This window comes from Centropristis striata, chromosome 12 (genome assembly GCF_030273125.1).
Source record: "Centropristis striata isolate RG_2023a ecotype Rhode Island chromosome 12, C.striata_1.0, whole genome shotgun sequence".
Lineage (NCBI taxonomy): Eukaryota > Metazoa > Chordata > Actinopteri > Perciformes > Serranidae > Centropristis > Centropristis striata.
In genome coordinates this window covers 573421-591119 of record NC_081528.1, presented here as the reverse complement: position 1 = coordinate 591119, position 17699 = coordinate 573421, and the positions used below count along the sequence as shown (strand labels likewise).

Here is a 17699-nt window from a genome sequence, read left to right as displayed (position 1 = left end):
TACAGTCATTCATACAGCTAGTTTTGGTCAATTTGTGTCTTTTTAGTCATTTTTAAATCTATTATTGGTTGTTTTGTGTCTAGTTCGATAATTTTGTGTCATATTTTGGTCATTTTTGCATCTATTTTTATCATTTTGTGTCTTTTTTGTCATTTTGAAATCTCTTTTTGGTTGTTTTGTGTCTATTTCGATCATTTTTTGTCATATTTTGGTCATTTTTGCATCTATTTTTATCATTTTTTGTGTTTTTTGTAATTTTTCCATCTTTTCCCCCATCATTTTGACCTCTTTTTGTCATTTTAAAATCTATTTTTGGTTGTTTTGTGTCTATTTCTATAATTTTGTGTCATATTCTGGTCATTTTTGCATTTAGTTTTTATCATATGTAGTCTTTTTTGTAATTTTTAAATCTCTTTTTGGTCAATTTGTGTCTTTTTCGATAATTTTGTGTCTTTTCATCGTCATTTTTCCATCTACAGTCATGGAAACATTCTTGATAATAACCAAAATCATGATCAATAAAACCATGTTAAATGTCTAGATATCAGCTCTTAAATTAAACTCTTATCAGATATTTGTGTTGTTATCATTATATTTGTTACCTTTAGTTGAACCAGACATTAAAATGAACAATAACCTGAAGGAAACAAGTTGGTTTAATAATGTTTTCCATGAGTGTAGATATTATAATTTGATTAAATAATTAGAGGCGTGTCCTTTAGTTGTAATTATGTCCTGATGTCGTAGACATTTGCTGGTGTGTAACCTCCACAGACTGTATATAGTATATATATATATATATATATATATATATATATATATAGTATAAATAATAAGCTGAGATGTTCTGCTCCTCTGGTCTCCTGCAGGAAGGTTCCAGAACGGCGTGGCGGAGGGCGAGGTGGACGCCACCTTCGGCCCGCTGGAGGCCATGAGGCTGTCGGTGCTGACGGACTCTCCAGTCTGGGTCATCCTCAGCGAGGTCAGGACACGTTATAACACGTTATAACACATTATAACACATTATAACGCAGGAAAAAAACAAAGTCATCCTCAGCGAGGTCAGGACACGTTATAACACGTTATAACATGTTATAACACATTATAACACAGGAAAAAAACAAAGTCATCCTCAGCGAGGTCAGGACACGTTATAACATATTAGAACATATAATAACACGTTAGAACACAGAATAACACATTAGAACATATAATAACACGTTAGAACACAGAATAACACATTAGAACATATAATAACACATTAGAACATATAATAACACGTTAGAACACAGAATAACACATTAGAACATATAATAACACATTAGAACATATAATAACACGTTAGAACACAGAATAACACATTAGAACATATAATAACACATTAGAACATATAATAACACATTAGAACACAGAATAACACATTAGAACATATAATAACACATTAGAACATATAATAACACGTTAGAACACAGAATAACACATTAGAACATATAATAACACATTAGAACATATAATAACACGTTAGAACATATAATAACACATTAGAACACAGAATAACACATTAGAACATATAATAACACATTAGAACATATAATAACACGTTAGAACACAGAATAACACATTAGAACATATAATAACACATTAGAACATATAATAACACGTTAGAACACAGAATAACACATTAGAACATATAATAACACATTAGAACATATAATAACACGTTAGAACACAGAATAACACATTAGAACATATAATAACACATTAGAACATATAATAACACATTAGAACACAGAATAACACATTAGAACATATAATAACACATTAGAACATATAATAACACGTTAGAACACAGAATAACACATTAGAACATATAATAACACATTAGAACATATAATAACACGTTAGAACATATAATAACACGTTAGAACACAGAATAACACATTAGAACATATAATAACACATTAGAACATATAATAACACGTTAGAACACAGAATAACACATTAGAACATATAATAACACATTAGAACATATAATAACACGTTAGAACACAGAATAACACATTAGAACATATAATAACACATTAGAACACAGAATAACACAGAATAACACATTATAACACGGAATAACACATTAGAACAGAGAATAACACATTAGAACATATAATAACACATTAGAACATTTAATAACACGTTAGAACACAGAATAACACATTAGAACATATAATAACACATTAGAACATATAATAACACGTTAGAACACAGAATAACACATTAGAACATTTAATAACACATTAGAACATATAATAACACATTATAACACAGAATAACACATTAGAACATATAATAACACATTATAACACGGAATAACACATTATAACACGGAATAACACATTAGAACATATAATAACACATTAGAACATATAATAACACGTTAGAACACAGAATAACACATTAGAACATATAATAACACATTAGAACATATAATAACACATTAGAACATTTAATAACACGTTAGAACACAGAATAACACATTAGAACATATAATAACACATTAGAACATATAATAACACATTAGAACATATAATAACACGTTAGAACACAGAATAACACATTAGAACATTTAATAACACATTAGAACACATTAGAACATATAATAACACATTATAACACAGAATAACACATTAGAACATATAATAACACATTATAACACAGAATAACACATTAGAACATATAATAACACATTATAACACGGAATAACACATTAGAACATATAATAACACATTAGAACATATAATAACACATTAGAACATATTACAACAGCTGTGTATTTCTTAATGAGGTTATTATGTTTCTGCACAGGATCAAACTGCTGTTTTTTAATATCACATTATCAATTTAATAGTGTTCGAAGTTTAACGATGAAAAACAGTCTTTTAAAAATGTCTGCTTTAAAAAAAAAACTGCTATAAAATGATCTGTTATAAATATTTTCCACTTTCACTGACCAACATCAGCCCAGATCAGAACAACCAAATATTCAGATTTTTTTAAAATTTTAAACATTTTTATATAAAACAAACAAATTCTACTAAAGGCATTTTTTAATTTATACATTATTACTATAAAAATACTATATATTAATGTTTATTTCCACTTTTACTGAATTAAATGTTTTAATCAAAACTCTGCATTATTATTATTATTATTATTATTATTATTGTTATTGTCATTTTATTGCAGAGTAAGATCTTATTTTTTTATGTCACCGTTTTAAAACTGCTGCAAAATACTAAAAAAAAAAGAATCTTACTTCATGTATACCAGGTATTTATTAATTTTCAGCCTTTTAACCCTTTAAATGCCAGCTTGTTGTCAGCAGACTGTGAGGAATGTTAAAGGATTAATACTGAGGCCACCTCTGACCTCTGACCTCTGACCTCTGAACTCTGAACTCTCTTTGAGGTCTGCTGATGAGAAAGTTTCTCCCTGTTAACCCTTTAGATGCTGCATTACTCTGTTTGATCCTTTACAGACACAATATTTCAGTCTTTTTTTATAAAAACAGCTGAACATGAAAACACTAAGCTGGGCTTCAGCCGAGCTGAAAGAACGAACCTTAAAAACACGAGAAAAGACCCGAATTAATCAAATCAAGCAGCCTTTATTGTCATTATATATCAACTATACAACCAGATTGAAAGTGCCGCTGCATAAGGTGCATAGTGAACTAAACAAGGACAGAAACAAGAACAAGGACATGTGATGTAATAAATAAGTATAAAGACAAATAAATGGCTACGGAAAATTTATAGATGAGGTAGATTGAATGTTTTGCACATATCGATTGTATTGCACATGTCCATTTTATTGCACCTTTTAATTAATTTATCCTGTGTGGGTGTTGAGAGTTCTGACAAAGGTTATTATAGTGAACGAAAACTCACGAAATAACGAAAACTAGAACATTTTCATTAACTGAAATAAAAATAAAAACGAGAGTTTTTAAAAAAAAAAAGATAACCAACTGAAACTGTATGTTGTGGTTACAAAACTAACTAAAATTCACTAAAATTATAGTGAAAATGTCCTTCATTTTGGTCTTTGTCAACATTTTTCATACATAATCCAGAGTTTCTGTTAAAAGAGTATTCTGTTAGTGAACCTGCAGGAACACATGGTGAATCTGTTTACTCAGACTGGGGTGTCGACACTTGAACCAAAATTCAAAACACCTGGAACTGTAAGAGTTAATAACCTTATTGGGGCTGAGATGATAAACCATAAGCTCCTGTAGCTCCTCCCAGAGGGCAGCAGGCTGAGCAGGAGGTGAATTAGATGTTTCAGAAAGATGCAGAGAGCCACGTATCGTTCCTCCTGAATCTGAGGTTCCACAATCGGCCGGAGCTCCTTCCAGAACCCTGGACTACACTTTCCCAGGAGGAGACGTTCCCAGGAGGAGACGTTCCCTGGAGGAGACTTTCCCAGGAGGAGACTTTCCCAGGAGGAGACTTCCCCAGGAGGAGACGTTCCCTGGAGGAGACTTCCCCTGGAGGAGACTTTCCCTGGAGGAGACGTTCCCTGGAGGAGACTTCCCCTGGAGGAGACGTTCCCAGGAGGAGACGTTCCCAGGAGGAGAAGTTCCCAGGAGGAGACTTCCCCTGGAGGAGACATTCCCAGGAGGAGACTTCCCGAGGAGGAAACGTTCCCTTGAGGAGACTTTCCCAGGAGGAGACGTTCCCTTGAGGAGACTTTCCCAGGAGGAGACGTTCCCTTGAGGAGACTTTCCCAGGGAGACTGAGCAGTGTGATTCCACGGTAATAGGATCACACCCTCCGGTCCCTTTTTAAAAATAGGAACCACCACCCCGGTCTGCCACTCCACTGGCACTGTCCCAGACCTCCACAAGACACTGAAGAGGCGTGTCAACCATGACAGTACAACAGAGTCCAGAGCCTTCAGCACCCACGGGAGCGTTCAAGTCTCCCAGAAGAACTATAGAGTCCCCAGGTGGTTCCCCTGCAGGACACCACCCAGAGACCTTCTCCTCCTCTGGTTCCTCTGGTTCCTCTGGTTCCTCAGGGAGAACTCCAACACAGCGGAGCTCAGCCGCCCACAGCCTCTCACCCTGGGCAACAACAGGAGAGAGTCTCACCCTGGGTAACAACAGGAGAGAGTCCAGCCTCTCACCCTGGGTAACAGCAGGAGAGAGTCTCACCCTGGGCAACAACAGGAGAGAGTCTCACCCTGGGTAACAACAGGAGAGAGTCTCACCCTGGGCAACAACAGGAGAGAGTCTCACCCTGGGTAACAACAGGAGAGAGTCTCACCCTGGGTAACAACAGGAGAGAGTCTCACCCTGGGCAACAACAGGAGAGAGTCCAGCCTCTCACCCTGGGTAACAACAGGAGAGAGTCTCACCCTGGGTAACAACAGGAGAGAGTCTCACCCTGGGCAACAACAGGAGAGAGTCCAGCCTCTCACCCTGGGTAACAACAGGAGAGAGTCCAGCCTCTCACCCTGGGTAACAACAGGAGAGAGTCTCACCCTGGGTAACAACAGGAGAGAGTCCAGCCTCTCACCCTGGGCAACAACAGGAGAGTCCAGCCTCTCACCCTGGGTAACAACAGGAGAGAGTCCAGCCTCTCACCCTGGGTAACAACAGGAGAGAGTCCAGCCTCTCACCCTGGGCAACAACAGGAGAGTCCAGCCTCTCACCCTGGGTAACAACAGGAGAGAGTCCAGCCTCTCACCCTGGGCAACAACAGGAGAGAGTCTCACCCTGGGTAACAACAGGAGAGAGTCCAGCCTCTCACCCTGGGTAACAACAGGAGAGAGTCTCACCCTGGGTAACAACAGGAGAGAGTCCAGCCTCTCACCCTGGGTAACAGCAGGAGAGAGTCTCACCCTGGGCAACAACAGGAGAGAGTCTCACCCTGGGCAACAACAGGAGAGAGTCTCACCCTGGGTAACAACAGGAGAGAGTCTCACCCTGGGCAACAACAGGAGAGAGTCTCACCCTGGGTAACAACAGGAGAGAGTCTCACCCTGGGTAACAACAGGAGAGAGTCTCACCCTGGGCAACAACAGGAGAGAGTCTCACCCTGGGCAACAACAGGAGAGAGTCCAGCCTCTCACCCTGGGTAACAACAGGAGAGAGTCTCACCCTGGGTAACAACAGGAGAGAGTCTCACCCTGGGCAACAACAGGAGAGAGTCCAGCCTCTCACCCTGGGTAACAACAGGAGAGAGTCCAGCCTCTCACCCTGGGTAACAACAGGAGAGAGTCTCACCCTGGGTAACAACAGGAGAGAGTCCAGCCTCTCACCCTGGGCAACAACAGGAGAGAGTCCAGCCTCTCACCCTGGGCAACAACAGGAGAGTCCAGCCTCTCACCCTGGGTAACAACAGGAGAGAGTCTCACCCTGGGTAACAACAGGAGAGAGTCCAGCCTCTCACCCTGGGCAACAACAGGAGAGAGTCTCACCCTGGGCAACAACAGGAGAGAGTCTCACCCTGGGTAACAACAGGAGAGAGTCTCACCCTGGGTAACAACAGGAGAGAGTCCAGCCTCTCACCCTGGGCAACAACAGGAGAGAGTCTCACCCTGGGCAACAACAGGAGAGAGTCTCACCCTGGGTAACAACAGGAGAGAGTCCAGCCTCTCACCCTGGGCAACAACAGGAGAGAGTCTCACCCTGGGCAACAACAGGAGAGAGTCTCACCCTGGGTAACAACAGGAGAGAGTCTCACCCTGGGCAACAACAGGAGAGAGTCCAGCCTCTCACCCTGGGCAACAACAGGAGAGAGTCTCACCCTGGGTAACAACAGGAGAGAGTCTCACCCTGGGTAACAACAGGAGAGAGTCCAGCCTCTCACCCTGGGCAACAACAGGAGAGAGTCTCACCCTGGGTAACAACAGGAGAGAGTCTCACCCTGGGCAACAACAGGAGAGAGTCTCACCCTGGGTAACAACAGGAGAGAGTCTCACCCTGGGCAACAACAGGAGAGAGTCCAGCCTCTCACCCTGGGCAACAACAGGAGAGAGTCTCACCCTGGGTAACAACAGGAGAGAGTCCAGCCTCTCACCCTGGGCAACAACAGGAGAGAGTCTCACCCTGGGCAACAACAGGAGAGAGTCTCACCCTGGGTAACAACAGGAGAGAGTCTCACCCTGGGTAACAACAGGAGAGAGTCCAGCCTCTCACCCTGGGCAACAACAGGAGAGAGTCTCACCCTGGGTAACAACAGGAGAGAGTCTCACCCTGGGCAACAACAGGAGAGAGTCTCACCCTGGGCAACAACAGGAGAGAGTCTCACCCTGGGTAACAACAGGAGAGAGTCCAGCCTCTCCAGGAGTTCGGTTCAGAGCCAGGCTGTGTGTGGAGGTGACCAACTATTTCTAGCTGCTAACGCTTCTCCTCCTGCACAAGCTCCGCCTCCTTCCCCGCCAGCGAGGTGACGTTCCACGTCCCCAGAGCCGCTGGAGCCGGGGGTCAGGGGTCAGGGGTCAGCACGCCCAGGTACCCTCCTTCACCTGCTGCCAGCTCACTACCCACCCGACCCATATGCCCTACTCTATATTGCAGAGTCAGAACAATTAAAAGTTTCACCTTCAAACGGTAAAAACCACAAACCAAGCCAGAAATTATAACAGTTAAAGTCAAACTACTATCACCTCAAGGATATATCAAGGATTAAAGAAGTTATGGAAAGACTTGTCCACTCGTTTTTCTTCAGCAGACTACACTACTGTAACAGTCTTTACAGGTGTACAGGTCTACAGTTCTGAGGTCTTTACACTGGCTTCCTGTCCGTCCAAAAACTGATTTCAAAACACTACTGTTTGTTTACAAAGCACTGAATGGTTTAGTGATGTGTTCAGGGTCAGAACTAAACATGGAGAGGCAGTGTTCAGTTTAATGTTTTCTGTAAATCACTTTGAATGATCTGTTGTTGAAAGGTGCTGTACAAATAATCTCTCCTGTCCCTCCTGTCCCTGTGGTCCCTGTGGTCTCCGTGGTCCCTGTTGTCCCTGTGGTCTCTGTGGTCCATGTGGTTTCAGATCTTCATAAAGAAGGCCGACTGAAGCCCGTCCCCCCTCAGCGATACCTCAGGGCCCCTGAGCGTGCAGCGAGCCGACCGGGGGTCTCCAGCTGCCGTCCTGCTCACAGTTCAACGCCGCGGTGCCACGGCGCCACCCGCCGCAGGGCCAGACGGACCAGAGACTGGACCACAGGAACCTGGTCTCCTAGTCTCCTGGTCTCCTGGTCTCCTTGGTCTCCTGGTCTCCTGGTCTCCTTGGTCTCCTTGGTCTCCTGGTCCTTGGCCTCCTTGGTCTCCTGGTCTCCTGGTCTCCTTGGTCTCCTTGGTCTCCTGGTCTCCTTGGTCTCCTGGTCTCCTTGGTCTCCTTGGTCTCCTGGTCTCCTGGTCTCCTTGGTCTCCTGGTCTCCTTGGTCTCCTGGTCTCCTTGGTCTCCTTGGTCTCCTGGTCCTTGGTCTCCTGGTCCTTGGTCTCCTTGGTCTCCTGGTCTCCTTGGTCTCCTGGTTTCCTTGGTCTCCTGGTCTCCTGGTCTCCTGGTCCTGGTCCTGGTCCTGGTCCTGGTCCTGGTCCTGGTCCTGGTCCAGACTGAAGTAGCTCTCTGATGCTGTATTTGTGGTCTTTATGTTGAAACACTGGAACCTGCTGATCCTGAACCAGAGACTCTGAGGTCCGGACCCCGCCCCCCCTCCGTCCCTCAGTGTGTGTGTGTGTGTTGGTTTGCCTTAATGGACTCGAAGCCCCGGACCGACCACATGTAGCCGCCCGCCGCCACCTCCCACAATCCTCTGCTGCCTCCCACCCCTGACCCCTGACCCCTGACCCCTGACCCCTGACCCCTCTGGTCTCTGAACTCTGACGGCAGCAGCTTTTACTTTTCTATCAACGTCTGAAAATGTTTGATTTACGTTACTGAGGCCTTCGAAGTACTCTGATACTCTGATACTCACCACAACACTGGACTCTGGAGGAGTACCCTGAAGTACTTCATAGTACCCTGAAGTACTCTAAAGTAGTTTAAAATTGTTTAAAGTACCCTGAAGTACTTTACCCCAAAGTAGTTTAAAGTACTCTGAAGTACTTACATGTACTCTTAAGTAGTACTCTGAAGTACTTCATAGTACCCTGAAGTAGTTTGAAGTACTCTGAAGTACTTACATATACTCTTAAGAAGTACTCTGAAGTACTCTGAAGTACTTACATGTACTCTACAGTACTCTGACATACTTTCAGTGCCCTAATGCATTTTAAAGTACTCCACAGTACTCTGTTGTACTCTGTAGTACTCTGTAGTACTCTGTTGTTGTGTAACTTCTCGTCTTCAGTCTCATCGACTCTTTTGTTGATAAATTATATAAATTATAAAATAATTCTTCCAGATATTTAATTTATTTTCTCTGTTGAGACGATTCGTCTTTGTCTTTTTGTTTTTTTTTTGTCTTTTTGAGTTCAATCACTTTATTTCTCAGTTAGTTTGTTTCCTCAGTTAAATAATTGGTGCTTTAAATAATGAAAATAATTCAAAATTATAAATCTTTAAGCAAACAAACAAGCAAACAAACACATAAACAAACAAATAAACAAACAAACACATAAACAGACAAAACAGGCTTTGATATAGAATATTTAGCATTATTTTACATTTTACATACAAATATTAACATTCTTAAACTAATTATAGAAATTAAAACGGCTCCTTTTTATTTATATTAAAACAATATAAATTTAAAAATGTAAATGCATAGCTAAATAAACAAACAAACAGTGTTTGTTTGGTACCTTTAAATAAAATAAAATAAATGAATAAAAAGCTAAATAAACATTAGTGTCAATCAATTGCTGACCAATTAAATAAATAAAAATAAATAAATAAGATTGAAATAAATAGATGAATAAACATTAGTGTATGTTCCTTTAAATTAATTAAAAAATTAAAATAATTTAAATTAAATCAGGACTGTAGTTTTAGTTTCAGACAAATGCTGAATATTAGACAAAACAGAATTTCTAAATCACCTGAAGCATTTTATATTTTCTGTAGAAATGTTTTTTTAATATATCAGCACCAATAAATATTAACACCAAAATATTTCTTCATAGGAAAATATCAGCTGATTAGTTTTATGAAACTTTATGACTTGATTTTTTTAAACTTTCCAACATTTTGTCACAGTCAAATATTTCAACATTTCCTTCATTCATCTGTTGATTTGTTGATTCTGGGTTCAGATGAAACTTGGATCAGAGGAACTTTGAGCTTCAGGAAACTTTTTGTTTTGTTTTGTTTTGTTTTGTTTTGTTTTGTTTTGTTTTGTTTTGTTTTGTTTCTTTTCTTTTCTTTTCTTTTCTTTTCTTCTCTAGACGCTGTGGACGCGTCGCTATAATCTCTGTTTGTCTTTTGTATCTTTAGATAAAATATTTAAACTTTATCCAACCTGTGACTTGTAATAAAGACAGAAATTTAAATGAGTATTGTTGTTTTTCTCTTAAAAAGAGTTTCTGGTGTCCTGTGTGTGTGTGTGTGTGACATTATATTGTTACATTTTATAGCAAAATATAACTTGAATTTGACCTAAAATATGTTGGCTTTTTTAGAAAAATACTACTCTTTTATTTAGTATAATAGTCTGATTTTTTTTTTGCTTTTTTGTTGTTGAAATATTCAGACTGTTATTAAGTAAAATATTCAGATTTTTTTTCTTCAAATATTCAGACTTTTTTGGTGAAATATTCAGACAATTTTTTAGTAAAATATTCAGACTTTTTTTCTGTAAAATATTCTGACTTTTTTATAGAAAAAAATCTGACTTTTATTATGTAAAATATTCAGTTTTTTTCGTAAAATATTTAGACTTTATTTAGTAAAATATTGTGATTTTTTGACTTAATCATTACGACTAAAATCTCACGAATTTTGGACAAAAATATAATGTTAGAATTAGGTTTCGGTCATGGTGTGTGTGTGTGTGTGTGTGTGTGTGTGTGTGTGTGTGTGTGTGTGTGTCATCAGAGAGGAAATGATGAAATCTGAACATCACTGCTGATGAATCACAGGAAAAGTTGTGAAACATGAATTTATTTGCAGAAAAACATCATTGAAGGTGACAGGAAGTGATCCTGAGTGGTCCTAGAACATGTGACCTCCACAATAAAAGTCTTCACGGTTCATTAAAATGTAAAGCAGCTTCTCAGTTCATCAGAGAGAATAAAAAGCAGCTTGTTGTTTCAGGTCACATGATGAAGATCACATGACTCTCCTCAGACAATTAAAGGAGCAGCTCAACAGATATTTTTGAGTATTTTGTGTCTTTGAGTCTTTATTATGTTATAAAACAAAAATAAATAATAGTAAATAGATTAAATAAAATATGTTTGTACACTAAAACAAAATAAAATAAAATATAAATAATAAAATTACAAAAAAGAAAAATTATCAAATCATAAAAACAGAGACTATAAATATATAACTATAACTATAAAAAGAGACTATATAATAATAATAATAATGATGATATATTTTTTTAAATAAAGTAAAATAAAATCTATAATAATGATAAAATAATTAATTTTGTAACCTAAAATAATATAAAATACATTTTAAATAATAAAATAAAAATAATTACCAAATAATAAAAACTATATATTGAAATATTTCCAGAAAGACAAAGAAAAAGATAGATTGATTAAAAAATTAGTAATAGTTAAATAATCCATTTAATAAAGAAAATAAAATACAATTATAATACAAACAATATACAGAATGAAATAAACAAATGAAAATTAGTTTGTACACTAAGAAAAGAAAGAGGAATGCCTCGATATTCTCTGCCTTACTACATAAATGAAATATTATATTATATATAATATTAATGATTAAACTCCTTAAAGATTAATTTTATTACAACATCTTCAACTCAAAATAAAAATTAAACTAAGATAATAGGAATTATATAATAATAATAATAATAATAATGATAATGATAATGATAATAATAATAATAATAATAATAATAATTAAAGAATAAGCCATTTTAATAAAGGAAACAATATATATAAGAAAAGAAAATTATAATACAAACAAAATACAAAATAAAATAAAATAATACAAACAAAATATAAGATTTATAAAATTGTAAAAAAAACAAATAAAATTAGTTTGTATTGTTTGTATGTATAATATATATACATTTACATCTTTAATAATATTGATTAAATTCCTTTAAAATCAATTTTATTCCAACTTCACAGCTTCTAGAATCCTTTTCATCACCCTCTCTCCAACCAATCAGCGCTCAGTTCCCCCGCCAGCTCGACCAATGAGCGCTGTCCACGAGGTTCAGCTCCAGAGTGGGGCGGGCTCTGCCTTCACTGACCGACCAATCAGCTGCTGACAGTTGACAGCAGACGCCAAACCTTCCCCTCTCGTGGACCAATCAGCGGCCGGCAGGGGGCGGGCTCAGCGTCCATGTGACACTGAGGTTCAGTTCGGCGGCGGTCAGACGGAGAGCCGGAGGTGAGTACCGGAGCCCCGAAAACGAGCTCATTACGGGGCTGCGCTGCCTCACAGCACCGCTGCCTCACAACTAGCAGCTTCTTTAAACTCTCTGTGAACTAATTATCCACATAAGATCCGTTTTTATCCGCTAAATATAAAGATATAACCATGCAGCATGTTGTTAGCATCAGGCTAACTGAAGCTAATTAACTACAGGTGAACCAGCTAGCCTGTTAGCCTCCTGCGTTAGCGTTTATTAGCATCTAAATCACTAAAACGTTAAATATAAAGCGACATATTTACACCAGACTTATGTTCCTATGTGTTTAAACGTCTGATTTTGTTTGTTATAAAAAAAATCCTAATTTTTTTAATTCATTTTGGCTTTCCTAAGTAGCCTCGCAGCTAAGATAAGCAAAGCTAAGCTAAGCTAGCTGGTTGCAGACAGATTAACAGGAAGATAATGAAGATGAATATCTGGTGAAATATGAACATTTAGAGGCTTAAAGTTCCTGCTGCTAGAAACTAATGAATGACTCAGTCACTTAGCATGTTAGCATGTTAGCTTCACTGTTTATTCACCAAATATCAGCTTCAAACGGCAGAAAACCACCAGAAACTGTAGAAAAACACCTGAAATATGTGTGAAGATGTAAAACATGTGGAGTTTTATTGTGTTAAAGCCTGAAGCTGAAGACTAATGATTATTGGAGCCGCTCAATAACTGATCCTGATTAATCATTGACTCTAAAACAACAGGAGGACATGTTGAAGCTTCACATGTTCTTTTAAAGTCAAAAGAAATATTTCAAATAGAGATTCTGTAAATCTATCTCTCTATATGTTCAGTTTAATATTTAGAATTGTTTATTTGTCTAAACACTACCCGACTAAAACAGCTGCTGCTCACCATATATGTCTGTTTAGATTTTATTTTAATAAATATCTTTTAGCTGGGAGTTTGTCACGTCAACATAATGTCTAAATATTACACCAATATTTATTTATATATATTTATTTTAAAGACGAAAAGCGTCCCAAAAAAAGACGAAAAGTGTCCAAAAAAAGACGAAAATTGTCCCAAAAAAAGATCTAAAATGTCCCAAATAAAGACGTAAAATGTCTCAAATAATGTCTAAATATTACACTAATATTTAGAATTAAAATAAAGTCTTAAATGAACTAGTGAAGGATTGTATTTGGTAAATACGGAGAATAAAACCAATCATTAGTGCCAGTTTGTAGTTGAGTTTAAGTTATCCTGATTAATCATTGACTTTAAAAAATGAGGACATGTTGAAGCTGATGTCTTCAGATGTTCTATTAAGAACAAATATTCAGTAAAAAATATTTAAATTAAAGTAACCTGCAAATCTTTCAGCCTTAGATGTTGCTGTGTGAGATTTGTGCTTATTAAATATATTTTAAATTGTTAATTTATGACTTAATCTGTTGCTGGTTACTTTTTCTTGTCAAATTACTTATTATTTTAATGAATCTGCTGATTATTTTGTTTTTTAAGCATTTAATTATCTTGTCTTTGGAAACACATCCAGATTTAAAGAGCTGCAGTGTTTCTAGGTGAATAAATTAGGGCTGCAATTATCTTTATTAATTATTAGGTTCTAGATTAGGCTTTTCCTCTATAAATTATTATTTTTTAAATGGGGAAATAGGTCATGTGATATCTAAAAACATATTTTTTTGTCAGTCCATAACCTTCAGATCTTCAGTTTAATATACACTTTAAAAATGCAGAAAATCTTCGTATTCAGAGGCTGAAAAAAGCATTTTCTGACCATATATATATATATATATATATATATATATGGTTTTCATACATGTGCACATGACAGAGAATATTCCTTAAAACTATGCTTTGTTTTCATATTATCCTCTCTATTTATGTGTAACTTTAGCCTTGTTTACTGTAAACATTATTCCTTCAATGAAGCTTCAAAACAAACAAACAAACACCACTTCTACTGATAACAGAGTTCTGACTCAAACTCTCCACCAGACATAATATATAAATAGTTATTAAAGGGTTAAAACACCTAAAATAAACAACATATCAGCAGCAAAACCTGTTTTTATGTGTAATTCCCGACTTTAACTGTGATTCAGCCGATTGTTCTGAAGGACGGAACAGTTAGAAGAAACCAGAAAAACACCAAAGATCAAATTTAGGAAACTGTTTAAATCCTAAATGAACTTATTGTTTCATGCCTTCATCTGAACATTTTGTCCTTTTTTAAACCGTCGTTGTTTCCATCAGAAACTCTTCAGTGAGTTCAGTCTCACAGTGAACAAGCGCTAAAAATGTCCCAAATAAAGACGTAAAATGGTTTTTAAAAAGTAAAATGTTAAAAATAAGACGTAAAATGTCCCGAATAAAGACGTGAAATTACCAAAAAAAGGAAAAACAAGATAAATTTGAATAAAAAATAATAATTTCAAATGATTCAGTCGATGGTTCTGAAGGATGGAACAGTTAGAAGAAATCTGTTCAGAAAAAGATCAAATTTCGGAAACTTGAAGTTTTTAACTGTTTAAATCCTAAATGAACTTATTGTTTGATTCCTTCATCTGAACATTTTGTCCTTTTTAGACTTGTCTTCAGTGTGTTCAGTCTCACAGTGAAGAAACTCTAATTAATGAGCAGTTTGTGCAGCTTTAAGGAGACTTTCTGAGAGTTAAATGTCCCAGTGAGGATCACGTGTTATAAAGTGGATCTGGTGATCTGGTCTGTCAGGTGGATCCTGCAGCAGCTGGACCAGTTCAACCTGCTGGTTTCTGATCTCATCTCATTCAAACCAGCTTCATGAATTACTGCCACATGTAAATGTCTCCCTGAGTCACTGGAACCAGTTTAACCCTTCTGACTCAATGTGACCTGGTTGTTAACTGAAATATATATTTATATATAATCTGCATAAATCTCTAAATCCTGCAGCTCAATCAGAACAACTCCAATATCTAGTCTTGGAATAAAATAGAATTTATATATATTTTTTAACAAACGCAAAATGTCCCAAAAAAAGACGTTAAATGTAAAAAAAAAAAAAGAAAAAGACGTAAAATCTCACAAATAAAGACGTAAATGTCTCAAAAAAACATGTAAATGACAATAAGGAGAAATCTGAAAAAAAGTTGAATTTCTCTGAATTATTTTTTAAAAATTGGAATAAAATAGAATTTATATATAATTTTTTTCTAGGGGCCCACAAGTGTCACAAATGACAAAAAACAACAAATAAACCCAAAATGTCCCAAAAAAGACGTGAAATGATGATAAAAAGACACAAAACTACCAAAAAAAGATTTAGAAGTTGGAATGACAAATCACTTAAAAAATGGAAAACAAGAGGAATTTCTCAGATTTTTAAAAAATTTTTTTTTAAATGGAATAAAATATAATTTATAATTAAACAATTGCCCACAAGTGTGAAGAATATTACAAAAAAGGCAGAAAATTTAAACAAGACCTGAAGAGTAAAGTAATGCTGATGAAATATTAATATCGGGAATGTTAAAAATGACAAAAGTTCCTGTTTTTACAGTTTCTAGCTGATAAATTATGCAACGAGGCTTTTTTCCCACATTTATTTATTTTTCCAACCCCCCCCCCCCCTCCCCCCCGTGGGTTTGAGGGTTCAGAGGTCAAACGGAGCGTAAGGGGGTGGATGAGTAACAGATGTGTGTTTATATTGCTGAGTGTTTATTTCTGTTGAAACAGTAACCTGTCTGTCCTGTTACTGATAACGGCTCGTTCCCACAACACGCAGCTTTAAATCACCTCCACGCCCACAAACAGCCCTCAGGCCTCATTTATTACTCTTCACTTCTACACAACATCTCTCACACGTTGATCAGAAAACAGCTTCATCTGCTCCCAAACACTGAGAAAAGAGCAACAATGGCTGTTTAATGGGATGAAAAGATCACTTAAATACCTTTAACTGGCTGTTCGTCACGGCAACATAACGACACGTTTTAATCTTTTTTGATTGAAGCATTTTAATCATTATCAAAACATTGCCACCAATATTTACATCATTTACAATTGATGTAAAATGTCTTAGAAAAAGACGTAAAATGTATTAAAAAAAGACGTAAAATGTCCTAAATACAGACGTAAAATCTCTTTTAAAAAAAAGATGTTAAATGTCTAAAAAAAGACGTAAAATGTCTAAAAAAAAGACATAAAATGTCCCAAATACAAACGTGAAATATCTGAATGTTTTTGGGACATTTAAAGACAGAAGCAAACATTCTATAGACAATCCCATTTTCTAGATTGATGTAAAGAACATTGTGCAGATGAAGTGATAATAATAACCACATTGTGTCTGTTATTTCTGGTTTGTGTTGCTCCATCAAACCCAGTTAGGAGCCAGTTTGTCTCCCAGCAGACGTCCTGCAGGCTGGACGTCTCTAATATCAGATTAAACCAGTCCAGATCTGTTCAGTCTGGGAGACGAGCTGCTTTTACTCTGCTGCTGCTTTTATCGGCCAATCAGAGCCTCTAAAAGCCTCCAAAAACCTTTTACTGTCACAAATAAAACATCTGATTCAATCCATCACAAACTGATTCATGCACCAGATATGGATTCATCCGCTGCAGAAAATAGTCCCCAACTAATGCACCAAACTGAACAATTCATACCAATATCTGTACATTACAAGGTTCAATATCTATTACAGACAGAATATCAGAATAATGAGGCAAAATTCCTCAAATATTGTGAATTAAATTGCAGTTATGGATCAAAATAAACAAAATTAGATGTTTTTTTACACCCGTTGAGCCCTGAAAGTTGGTGTTTCCTCGTGTGTGTTAGATGAGTCATCACCTCCAACGCCACGTGGGCGCCGGCCAGACGGCTCTGATGCTAAGCTAACGGCTAATGCTCACTAGCCATGCTAATCCTGCTGCAGGTTAATCTGATTAGCCCGACAGCCTGTTTAACACGCTGAAACACACAGAGGACACGATACATTTTTTTTAAAAACCACCAAAATTACATAATTTATCAAAGACAAAATGTTTAAAAACAAAAATAATCAGTGGAGTGTACACTTTCCAACTGTCCTTGAATGCATCATGTGCAACAAACGACTCCATCGGGAAAAATCAACAAACTAGAGCTTTTAATTACTAATAT

General features: G+C 37.0%; 2 protein-coding genes across 2 annotated transcripts in view; both read left to right on the top strand.

Annotated features, from left to right (window-relative positions):
- Positions 1–10506, top strand: part of mgat4b (alpha-1,3-mannosyl-glycoprotein 4-beta-N-acetylglucosaminyltransferase B) — a 77091-nt gene extending 66585 nt beyond the window's left edge. The window contains exons 14-15 of the mRNA XM_059346994.1: positions 870–982; positions 8062–10506. Coding sequence (XP_059202977.1) covers positions 870–982; positions 8062–8085 — 137 coding nt within the window. The 3' untranslated portion in view covers positions 8086–10506. The remainder of the gene's footprint in view (positions 1–869; positions 983–8061) is intronic.
- Positions 10507–12516: 2010 nt separating this feature from the next.
- The window catches only part of canx (calnexin), a 26203-nt gene continuing 21020 nt past the window's right edge, over positions 12517–17699 (top strand). The window contains exon 1 of the mRNA XM_059346991.1: positions 12517–12549. The gene's annotated coding sequence lies outside the window, so the exon portion shown is untranslated. The remainder of the gene's footprint in view (positions 12550–17699) is intronic.